This window comes from Mugil cephalus, chromosome 3 (genome assembly GCF_022458985.1).
Source record: "Mugil cephalus isolate CIBA_MC_2020 chromosome 3, CIBA_Mcephalus_1.1, whole genome shotgun sequence".
NCBI lineage: Eukaryota > Metazoa > Chordata > Actinopteri > Mugiliformes > Mugilidae > Mugil > Mugil cephalus.
The window spans coordinates 12,469,695-12,481,930 of NC_061772.1; the positions used below are offsets into that span (position 1 = coordinate 12,469,695).

At 45.8% G+C, this 12,236-nt stretch overlaps 1 protein-coding gene across 1 annotated transcript in view; it reads right to left on the reverse strand.

Annotated features, from left to right (window-relative positions):
* Window positions 1–12,236, reverse strand: part of nfatc3a (nuclear factor of activated T cells 3a) — a 55,291-nt gene that overhangs the window by 4,587 nt on the left and 38,468 nt on the right. Inside the window, exons 7-9 of the mRNA XM_047581651.1 lie at window positions 11,076–11,131; window positions 10,838–10,964; window positions 7,700–8,797 (exon numbers count right to left, since the gene is read on the reverse strand). Of these exons, the coding sequence (XP_047437607.1) occupies window positions 7,700–8,797; window positions 10,838–10,964; window positions 11,076–11,131 (1,281 nt within the window). The remainder of the gene's footprint in view (window positions 1–7,699; window positions 8,798–10,837; window positions 10,965–11,075; window positions 11,132–12,236) is intronic.

Here is a 12,236-nt window from a genome sequence, read left to right on the forward strand (position 1 = left end):
TAAACTTTGGACGCGGGGCTGCAGATTGTCTTTAAAGGGCGGTTGACCTTTTGAAAGAGAGATGTGGTGAAGCTGTGCTCAAAATAGACGGCATCTTACAGCTGCTGAAGAGGCAGCAGAGCAGCTGTATCGATATCGCGAGAGAAACTTCTCTGGCCTGATCTCCACGCCGATTCTAATCATGACACTCGACACTTGTGATCCGGAGTAAATGTATAATAAAATAGTCTAATTATGACAACACAAATTGATATTAGTGTGTGAAAAGCCCTGGGTGAAGTGAAGACGTTAAATGATTGTGCTGAGGGCAGAGCGGTGCTCGCGGGCCCGTCAGAAGGCTCCTGCACAGCTGAAGAGTCGCGTGGTGAACTTTCTGTCGCTCTGTTTATTCATGGGACCGAATCTGCCCTAATACCACAGGAATATGAGCGACATGATGTGAAGTGCGAGAGACCGACATTAAGTGGGCGTCTGCAGAAACATTTCACTTTCCGCTGTACTGATTAGATTGCTGCAGAGGCAAACGCGAACCTGCGGGGCGACGAGGAGCTCAGGGGAGCCGAGCCGAGGCCGATTAGCATAAAACGATGCGACTTTAGGCCAATTCTCCCCTCAGGGTGATTCGCACCGTTTTCTCATAAAAGCGGCGACAGGAGAGGGTTCCCCACACGGCCTGTCGCGAACACTTTTCGCGAGGCTTCGCTCTCTGTGTCAGAGACGTTAATTTGACTCGAAACAAATTCGGCCTCGGAAGCGAATATCCACCTCCGCCTTAAAACAGACAAGAAAAGTAGAAAAGAAATTCCACTTGCGGCTCTTTGTGCCTCATTATCTGTTGTTTTCATTCCTCTGGGCTGTTAAGCACTGAGACACTTTCTGACTACGGTTGCAGCGTGTGCACTAATAACTCATGTGCCACGTGTGTGGAGCTCAGCGAAGTAAAAATAAAAAGGTGATCGTTTTTTACGTTTTTTTTTTTTTTTGTTTGCTTTCTTTGTTTTGGCATAAAACAGACACTTTCTCATATCAGCGAGCAACAGGCAAATGCATGATTCAATTTTAGCAGGAGCTCCACACATCAAGGATCCAGAAGTGAAAGAGAGGTTTGAGTCGAGCACAGCTAGTGACAGGTTTCACATGCTGATAGTATTCTCTCAGATTTACTGGTATTGTTCATGACAGTGCACCAGAAAAGCGGTGATTCAGCTCTGCCCGTCGTAGTAACCGTGTCTCTAAATGTCTCAGCCGGAGGGAGATCCTCTGCAGATGACTGGGAAGGGGGGCTCCCTACTCAAAATATACATCTGAAGTCAGCCGACTGCTGCTGCTACTACAAGCCCTGCCGCTCACCAGACCGATCCTTCCTGTGAACTTTGGATGCGATTAAAGTTGTTCGACGCTTTATCTGACTGAAATAAAATCTATTTAAAGAGGACGTAAGGAAGTGACTCGCTCCGTTCGCTTTCTGAAACCACTTTTCCACAACGAAAATAGTGCGACTTAAAAAAAAAAAAAGAACCACCTTCTCCCCTGCTGTTAATCATCGATGATGCACAATTAAAAATTTTTTGAAGCAGGGTTTTTTTTTCCTCCCAATCACCATCTTTAGCACCACTCCTCTTCACTTAAACGTTTTCTGTCACCACGGTGGTAGCAGGGCTCCTTCTCTACAGCTTAATGAATCACTCTCTCTTTCAGGGCAACAGGGGAAACGGAGCAACAAGGTGCAGATTCATTAAGATATGACTCCTCACGAACTACGAAAGACAGCGACAAAATGTCAGACTTTAAAGCTTTTGAAAGCTAATTGTTGAGCTGGATATAAATGCGCCGGTCACAATCTGCGAGCGGTGAATGAAGTGGTTCTGCTTCGGTTTTCCCAAAAGAAGGCTTCCCCATCTAAGTAGGAGACGGGCTTCGCCTAAACTCACGTCTTCATTTCTACAGCACTTGTGAAAGGAGGCACACTGAAAAGATTTCCATAATGCAAAACAGAAGTGAAATAGGCAGATGGACAGTCGCTACGATAAACATGTCTACTGTCGAAATGGAAAATGGGCAATTATCACATGAGACGCTGAAAAAAAAGTTCCCCCGACCCAGGCTTAAAAAACATTACTCTGGCAGGGCGGCTTAAGCAAATAACTCAGAGATTGACTGATTCTCCTGTCCAGCAAATAAAGACAACATGCCACAATGGAAAACGTTTGTGCAGAGGGAACGGAGAGAAGCAAGGCTTGGTTTGTCGACAAGAGGGAAACCAAGTTTCCACTTGCAAGGGCCCTGTAATGACATGCACACGTTCTTCAGAAAGCCTCGGTGCATGAGGGCAACCGTGAAGTCAGAAAAGCGATCACACGCATAGGAAATAGATGGTCAGTCGATGGAAGTGAAATCTTCCAGGCCTCCTCGGCGAAGTCTTTTCGCTTTATTTCACTTTTGGAGTTAAGCGAGTGAGTGGGCGAGGACACAGAGAGGCGCACCGGAGAGGCTCGTTACAAAGTCAGTTTCTCAAAGTCACTCATCTCTGTGAATCATCTGTGGATTTCCCATTTGATCTGACGGTAAGTGATTCACAAGACTCGCGCCTTTGATCCGGGGCACAGAATAGCGGCTCCACGCAGCAGATGACCAGAGGACCGGGGTTATAGTTGGGAAACCACTGGAGCTTGAATGGCTCGAGGAGATAAGCGAAGACCACTGCGATGCTTAACAGTACATAAGCATGGGGAGTTTCTGTAGCCCAACCAGAATATATACAGGGAGAAAGTTGCAATCTAATATTGTTTTGTCCAAGAAATATCCATTAACATTTTGAAAAAAGGGACATCTTCAAATTCAGGCCTCAAAGAAAGAGAGAGAAAAGTCACAGCACCACGCGAAGGTGACGAATCAAAATCTCAGAGATACACACATTCACAGTTGCAGACGCTTCACATTTCCAAGAAAGAGTGAAATCTTCACCGCCGTACCCTGTGAAGTCTTCACTCGAGGGCCATGAGCATGTGGTGACTAGAGCTACTTTTTCAGATGATATCAATCAATCAATCAAGGTGACAAACACAATCTCAGCAAACACCGCATTAAATGTCGCTCCGGTAGAATCATGTCCATAATAATGTGGTACACGTGTATATGTATTCATAAAAACAAAATAAGGGTCGGTACAAAGCTCTAATCCTCGCTGAGAAACCTCCAGACTTTTCCTCCTTCTGTCTAAAAGGCAGCAGCTGGCAGCGCCTCCACACCAGGTTCTGCCTCTGCCAAGACCTCCGCAATACACTCTTTAAGACCTTAATTGTATGGAAAGATGACACATAAAGTCCGTTTCCACTTGTTTAAGGGGAAAAGACCAGCTACAGTTTGCCATTGTTTTTCTAGAGCAGCACAGGCATTTGATGGAAACGCATTTTCCTTCCACTGTCGTTTTTTTTTTTTTTTTCATGCCATCGAATCAGGAGAACTGTGCTATTATTGTTACGGTTGGTTAACGGCAGCACACATGCACGGATGATTTATTTTTGTTTCCTTCGTGCAAATAATCACAGTTTAATTAACCACAGATATGTTTGCATTTCTTCCTGGTTTTGTCCAGTGATGAATTGTGATGTTTCATAAAAAGCCAGTCGGGCTAAAGTTACCAACCACTCTACGTACGTTTGCGCCGTTGATCTTTGAGACGGCGAAACTGAACTTTTCAGTGCTTTTCCAAAGGAAAAACGTGAATCAAGATCCTTTAGAACAGGAGCCAAAGACAAAGGGTCATTTCCAAGTCGAATTTAATGTTTAATTTAATTTTCATACAACCGCAGTCGGATTTCTCGCCACCTGTCAAAGGTAAATCCCGTATTCACTGCCACTTTCTGCCTCCTGACGTGGACGGCCAACTACTGAGAACACGTCCAAACCTTTTCATATTGCTCGACACTGGAAACTCTCACTTCTCTCTCCTGCCTCTCACGGCTCAGACAAAGACGGAGAAAAGCAGCAAAGGAGAAAACAGGGAATGTCTGTTGACTCTCAGTGGGGCTGTTAGTCTTTACAAAGAGCGACTTGGTTTGATGTTGAAGCAACATCAGGAGACAGTCTGTTAAACACGAAGCTACAGCAGCGGCCGAACTCAAAACACACTGGAAACGGGGAAATATTCCATTCTTTCTGAAGATAACTTCAGAAAACTTCAAAACATTAAAGCTCCACTAGACACCACATCATGTGTTGATGTTGAATCGACGCACTTTCATCTTTGTAATGAGTGGAGGCTGAAGTGGTCCAGTACATAACCTCTGTAATAGCACGATGTTTCATTTCCAGGCTTTGTACAGACTGAACTCACAATACATGCGACTGAGCTGTGAACCCAAATAGAGCCGTATATTCTCATTAAAGCCCGGCTACAAAGAGAATAAGCAAATTTGCTGATTTCAAAAAAAACAGCCATTCGGAATCCGAAACGCTTTGTGTACCACTCTAGTTACGAAAATGTAGCCCGAAACCGAAATTAAAACGTCAACAACAGGAGAGGGACTATTGTGCTGCACAAAATGCATGTGCGTCAACAGCATTGTCAGCAACAGCTGCAGAAAATTTTCGGTCTATTTCCACACAGTCTGTGCCCTTGTAAAGACAGAAAAACAGAACAATAAGAATATATATTGAAATGACGCGTCCGCTGCACGGACGGTGCCACGTTTGATTACATCTGCAGAAGAAGGTGGGTTGTGCGTTTCTCTGCGTGCGTTTGTGTCACTGCTGTGTCAGTGTCTCTCTCAAGGAGCGCAGGCGTCGAGGCTCGGCCTATTATTAACCCTCAAAGCCATTCTCGCAGTCTGAGGCAGATACGCTTTCGGGAAAGGAAGGGCCAACAAAAGACCGGCTTCTGTTGTGGACACACTCAATCACACAACTCCTATCCCTGCCACTTTGTGCTCTACGTACAGAAAAAAAAACAGACATGCACCGTTTTTGCAGCTCCAGACTGACGCCAAGACGTCTGCAAAACTAGTCCGCCCGTCATCTGTTCTATACCTCTTCATCTTACATCGGAAATAAATTCAACAGAGCTTCTAGTTTGTTTTTCGACTGCAGCGCCGACACACTATGCTCTCATTCCCAAATGTGCCAAACAGTGTCCGTGAAAAAGCTGTCTTTGATCATTTTTCATGAAGGCTCCACCCGTCCAGACTCAGCTCTGCTCGGATTAAGACATCAAAGCAGAAGAAATACACAAATCTAAACATTTTAGCCACAATCACGTTTGTCTCTCACTGCTTCTTTGAGACGTTCCTTCTTTTTCTTTCATTGTAAAACATCGTGAAAATAAGTCATATCATACCTGCTGCAATTGCTTGAAACAAGCCGTTTTATATTAATTCTATATTTATTTATCCCATAATTAACTGCAGTGTTCACAATAAAAAAATATTAAATTATTCCGTGTGCACTTCAATCTCAGATGCCAAGCACATTTCAGATTGAATGTCTCGGCTGAGTGACCCTGCAGTGGGGTTGGATCCTCGACTTGTCTGTCCATCTGTCTGTAAGTCTGTCTTCTCACCCCCTGTGTCTCTAGCTCTGCGCATACACAACCGTCCTCAACATCAAACAGATAAACACAATATCTCTCTCTCACACACACACGCGCAGACACGCGTCTCAAGCACACTCTGCCGTGCGTCACGCGGGCCATCTGCTTGCTAACAGGAGCGCTTTTCTACACACTCACATTTTGCGTTGTACCACTGACACAAGTCTTTAATAGCGTGCGCAATAGTTCACGTCGCCAACAATGATGCCACATGAGAAGTTCTATTTAATCAGACAGAATAAAAGTATACAACGGAGAAGAAGAGATCGTGCGCTGAAGGAAGTGAATATGATGCAACCTCATTCTCAAGTGTACAAAGTCTTAAAGGGCGACATGTGGATGACAGCTTTAGCAAAGTGGAGAACAGAAAGTTGTTTTCCACTGTTACAATCACAGATAAAGGTCAAAGACACTGCAATAATGTGTAAATGACTTATGCATAACCAGCGCTCGTGTTTATCGTTCATATGAATTTACGTGACCTCGTAGTACAGAACATTTACACGCGTCTGCAGCCTGACTCGTCCGACGACCAAACTGGGGAGAAAGTAGTCTAATTAAGAGAGTGTGCCGCGACCTCCTAAAAACTCAGAGCTGGGTGAAGCTCCACGTTGCTACTTCAAAACATGGCCCACAGAGCTGGGCTGGCACAGAAAGCTATTTTTAGCCACAGGCTCAAAGGGAGATCTTACATTCCCGGCTGAACCGTGTCACTCACAAACTTTTCTCACACTTTTTTTTTTTTTTTGGGTAAGACAGCCAGCAACTTTTGTAGTGACTCGTATACCGACGCTGGCGTCGAAGGGGAAAGGCTGAATCTCGACTGAAAAATCTGAGTTTCGCGTGGAGAAGAAAATTCTATGAATCCAGGTTTCTTGTGCGCATAGAAATGAGGCTGCGAGAAGGGAGATGGGGGGTATGTGTATCGGGGGTGTTGTGCGCCGCTGAACCCTGGTGGCAGTTGGGTCTTTCACACATGACTTATTGACAACCACTGTGTTAATTAGGTTGCCCCGCACTAACACACAATATCACGCCTCCCTCACACAGCCTTGCTAAGGTACTTATTAACCCAAAATCTTTAGGGCTCTCATTTGAATATGGCAGCGGGGTTAACAAAGCTCAGGCAACGCTCCGAACGACAGATAAGGAGGTCGGCGACTCAGAACTGTCTGAATTAACATGTCGTACGCAGGGAAGTTCACGGGTGAGAGGAAAGAGGTGCTAAATGCATGCGCTGACTTCATGGTCAATTGTTAAGTCAACAAGGTCTCCTGAGCATCCTAATTAGACTAGTTAACGCAAGTAAGCACACGCTCACGTACACTCAAGCACACACAGGATGTAATTACTGCAGCAGCACACGACCGTAGTCTCCGTGTTCCAGCGACAATCTTTGTGGCTAACACAAAATGATGCAACGCTCTCCCCTGTTCCACAAAGCCAAAAAAATTCAAAGTGTAACCAATCTCCAAACTGCTGCCAGAGACACAGAAGTTTAGCAGTTCACAATTATGCCCTTTAATATGATACTACAGTTATCAGTCCTATTGTGTCTATGTTACCCAACACTAAGCCACAGGACCCCTCAGTAATGAACTTGTGTACACAACTGTGCCGTGCAGCGACAGATGAAACGCTATCACGGTTATCAGGCATCAAGGTTTCGGCCCCTTGAAAACACAACAACTGGTGCTGTGTATTGTTTTACATCATCAGATACAAATTTATCTTGTGCGTCACATATTGTGGGGTAAATCTAATCCCTCAGCGGCCCCTTGTTTCAGGCTGAAAATGAGATTGATCACAGATGGTTGTGCTCTAAATATCTCATGTAAAAGGACAGGGTGAGGAAGGAAAATGTGATAATGAGAGCAGGAGACCGGACTGGGAGACAACTGAGGAGTGACAGTCAGAGGCAGCGCAGTCACACGAGGAAGAAGACAAGGAAAGAAACACAAGAGAGGGAAATGAAAGGTCGATGGAATGTGTTAATATCCGATGACCTTGTCTGATAAAAAATAAATAAATAAGCCTCACTTTCTCAGCTGTCATTTTTCACGTTTCTTACTCTCAGGTGTTTTGAGACAAATACGACGCCACATGTCTTACCATCATCCAGTGTGATGTCCTGCAGGCCGATCGAGCGGAAGGTGGGCTCCCTGTCTTCTGGCTCCTGCTTAATGTTCAGCCTCTCCCCGTCTGAGGGGAAGGGCCCCTGAGGGCTCAGAGGATGAACCAGAGTTCCCACTGCTACTGGGGACAGGCTGGTCATGACTGGGCTTGTGGCCTGGGGAGAAGGTTGTCCTGAATGCTGCTGTTGCAGAGCTCCCAGAGGGCTGCCACCGGAAGTGGGGGAAGATGAGGTGGGGGACTGGTAGGGCAGCGAGTGGAGCTGAGGAGAGGAAGGACCGGAGTGGGGAGAGGGGATCATCCGCGGAGGAGGCGCACTGGACGGTGTGGGACAAGAAGATGACCTTTGACCTACTGGGTGGTAGCTCATGGCCCTCTGCAGCTGTGAGGAGTGTGGCCCAGTGAGCGGGTGCCCACTTACTGGAGGGGGCCCCTGGGTGTGGTTCGGGGAGCAATGATAGCCTCCGAGTGCGTGCATGTGTGGGGATGACGGGGTGAGCAGAGGCTGTTGGCTCTGGGGGGATCCACAAATGGGGTTGGTGGCTGAGGAGGAGGGTGCTGATGGTGAGGAGCAAGGCGAGGAGGGGTACACCATCCCCATGCCCATCGGATGCGACGCTGAACTCGGGCTCTGCTGAAAGGGCATCCTCTCATAGCCCTGAGGAGAGAGGCTCGGCTGGCCGTTGAAGGGCAGGCTGTGACCGTGGCCGTGGCTGTGCTGCATGGGCTGGTAGGAGGGCCTGGGAGGAGCGGAGAGAGGAGCAGGAGCCGGGCTCGGGTGGAACGTCATGTGGCAGTCAGCAGGGGGGTGGTGCAAACTGTGGCCCTGGAGGTGAGGCAGGTGCTGGAAAGACGGGGAGCCCAGGGAGGAGCAGGGAGCCTGCAGGGGTAGCAGGCCAGGTCCGGAGCCCGCGGCCAGGCCGTGAGGGGAGCTGGACAGAAGGTTCTCCGATGGGTGGCCCTGCTCAGGAGAAGGCAGCTGGGTGCGCACCAGACCGGCAGCATGTGCCAGGGGCATGGAAATAGGGGGTCCGGCAGGAAGGTCCAGCTCTTCTCTGTGCTCCTGTTTAACCATGACTACAGCATGAGAGGTATAGAGAGAGAGAGAGAGAGAGAGAGAGAGAGAGAGGAGCAGAAATGTGTCAAGGGAGGAAAGAGAAAACAACACACTGTCAGTTACGTCCATCAATCAAATACTGCAACAAAAGAATGAAAATCATTAACTCTATGAATTTGTCAAGTCACCGCAGTGCAGCACTGAAGCTGCTATTTTCGCTTCAGGTGCAGCAATCCAGACACTACTACTACAACTTACTTAAACAAGGAAGTAGAGGTTTCAAGTTTTTCCACATTCTCAGCACTCTCTAATTCCCTCAATCTGTGCCTTTTAAAGCTGAAATATGTTTGCTAAATCTGGAAAAAAGTAGGCCAAAAGAACCTCAAAGCCGCGAGCGCAGTCCCTGAAACGTATGGATTGCGAAATAGGTCTCCTTCCAGATTAAAAAAGCAAAAACACCCGAAAAAGAGAGAGTGACATTTTCATAGTAAATGGGGCCATTCCCTTTTACTGTGACAGCTTAGAGCACTGCTATGCCAATCGGTAACCTATTTCCCAATCTGGTGCCTTGTGACAGTGAGTTTTATTTTTATCCAGCTCTGAATCAGAGGGAGAGCATATGTTGTCAGTCTGGGTGCCATCATGTGAAACGTTGTGTGGGAAGAGGAGCCGAATGCCCCCCAGCCCATATCAGACCAAGAGAACAAACGAGTTCACTGACTGTGCCCTCTGCTCACCCTGTCATGCCTCTGGGACTGAAAGGCGAGAGGCGCTGAAAGGCCAAACGGGAGTTTATTCTGGCTGAAAATGGAGCTAGTGGATATCAAGGGCAAGAGAAGGGGATTTTAAATCATCATCATATACACATATATATATATACATATATATATATACACATATATATATATATATATATATATACATATGATGATTTATGATACGACTAAGCATGATACCGCATCGTGTCTAACAATGCCGCAAGAAAATGCAAAGTGTGAACTAAAGTAATTCTGTTCTGAAAGTTTCACTACAATCATGTCACATTTTTCGCGCTAGTTTCTCAGAATTCACCTCTGAATTGGGCCAAGGCCCCTGCAGCGGTGCCCGTGATAAAACATGAAACACGTCTGATATCTTTTTTTTCTCTTCTCTCTTTTTTTTTTTTTCTGGCCACAATAAAGCAGGCGGTGTCCGTGGTGACAGTAGTGGTGTCAGCACCCCAGCTTGACTGACAGAGCAGGGCTGTTCTTCTCTGCTCCGATTGGCTGCGCTAATCTGACAACGGGGAAAACAGGAACCACTTCTGCCGAGTGGGCGTGCTTGCAAACAGAAAGGCTGGGTGGGTGGATGGGCAAGGCCGCTTGTGCGCATACACAGATGCACACACACACATGAGCGTACACACTTTTGCGGTGAAAGTTAAGGTTTGGATGTGTTGCACAAAAATGCTCACATGTCATTATATTCCGCCAACTGTATTTTCAGTTTGACTGGTTTTAAGAGGGGGGGAGAAAAAAAAAACAATAACAAACATCAAATAACAAGGCACGAATTTGACTTTAATGAAAAATATTAAGGAAACTTCAGGATGTAAATATTATGAACTCTGTGTTTCCTTGATGCTTGAATAAAAAATAAACCACAATGACTCACTGTCTATGTAAAGTAAAAGTTTCCTGGACGGCAAAAGATTAGTATCATTAAATTCGATGCAAATGCAGAACACGTGACGTTTGGGAGTTTGAGGAGGCTTTGAGAAACAAACAGTTGGCAGGTGTTTATGTAAGTGTTAGTGGAAGAGTCCCCTCTAAACCACAGCATGGCTTTCTTTGGAGAAAGAAAAGAGAGAAACGAGGTTAGCGAAACCCCTGTGGAGAAGAATGCAATGCGACGCTGTCTCTGCTGTCGATCTCCTCGTCATTTGCTCGGAAGATTCATGAAGCGGCGAGCAGTACAAAGCCAGAATCTCTTCGTGTAAACGTGTCCACTATTGTAACAGCAAAAACAAAGGAAAAACATACAGATTCACGTCCTCAAATTGCAAGAGGCTCCCGACTCACCTGAAAGGTACGTGAAGCGCTGTGATTGGCTCCTTTTCCTCTTGCCGTTGCAGACGTAAAACTGCACCTGCACCGCTGAGCTCACGGTCTTGCTGTGGTAGGGGGGGACCTCCACCACAATGCACGACTACAAAAACACGTTACAAAATACACAGATTATTGTCTTGAAGCACAGTACCATTAGCATGCATTAAAATGTCAATAGTCTACACAGGTAAATTAACAGCTAAGTACTTACGCCTTGAGTTTTCTCACGGATTATTTTTGCCTCAACTTCCCATTGAGGTCGTCCATCTAGAAAGAATAGTGGAAACCAAACACAAAGGTTAAATAAATGAACCACTCATAACCCTGAGGAGTCATGATCCTTTACCGTACATGCAACAAATTTTACTGCCTATTTTTATTTGTCACCCCTTCTTTAGTTTCACTACAGTAATTAATCCAGAGTCGGTGAGTCTGGCAACATAGCGATGTTAAACTATTCAATGAAGGATGGAGTGAGAGCTCCGTGGGTAAATCTCAGAGATTTGTAATGAAGCACGACACAGCATCATATTATCACATTTTCCCTAACTGACAGTTCAGGTACGAAGCAACTACTACAACTCAAATCGTTGCGCCTCACACGTACGCTGTTAAAACCCTGGGTTGTTAAAATCAGCATAAAAATGAATATAGTTCCACCGAACTAACACTGAAACAACGATTAACCCGTGACACACATGATCACATCTGACTACAGCATTTTATGCTTTGTCTCGCTTTCCCCGTCTGATGACTCTCTCTTTTTCTGTTTTCTTTTTTTCCTGAAATGATATCAGTGTTCAGTTCTTTCTCGAACAGAAAGTACTTAAGAAGCATGTGAGGCGTCAGAAAAAAAAGCAAACAATTTCAATTTTTTTTCTCGAGAACCGAGAGACACCGAAATGATAGTTTTTAAAAGCCCAGAAGCTCCACGGAGAAATACGAAGGAGCTATTTAATTGTAATCAAATGTCCAAATATCCTGCTGTTTGTCTAGTCTGGTTAGAATTATGGAGAGAGCAGTGGAATAATTGTATTTATTTTAAAATGCCTTTACACGCTGCCAGGCTTCTGGCTAGAAAACATCCTTTCCACTTTTCCTATGAGGGATCTAATTATTTGGCCAGACATCTTAGGGGCAGCTGCTTGAATGGAAGCGGTTGGGGTGAAAACACTGACGGGGTGAACGTGTGGAAGAATTCACAGTCAATGCAGCGTGCAGACGAATAAATACTTTGAATAGCCTCTCAGCCGAAGACAGGATTATTCGCAGTTGTCTTTTTGGTGGCGCTCACGCGGCGCCGGTGCTCTGCACCTGCACGGCCCCTTCCACAAAACCGAAAAGGATTCCCCCAAATACCACTTTCAGGCAT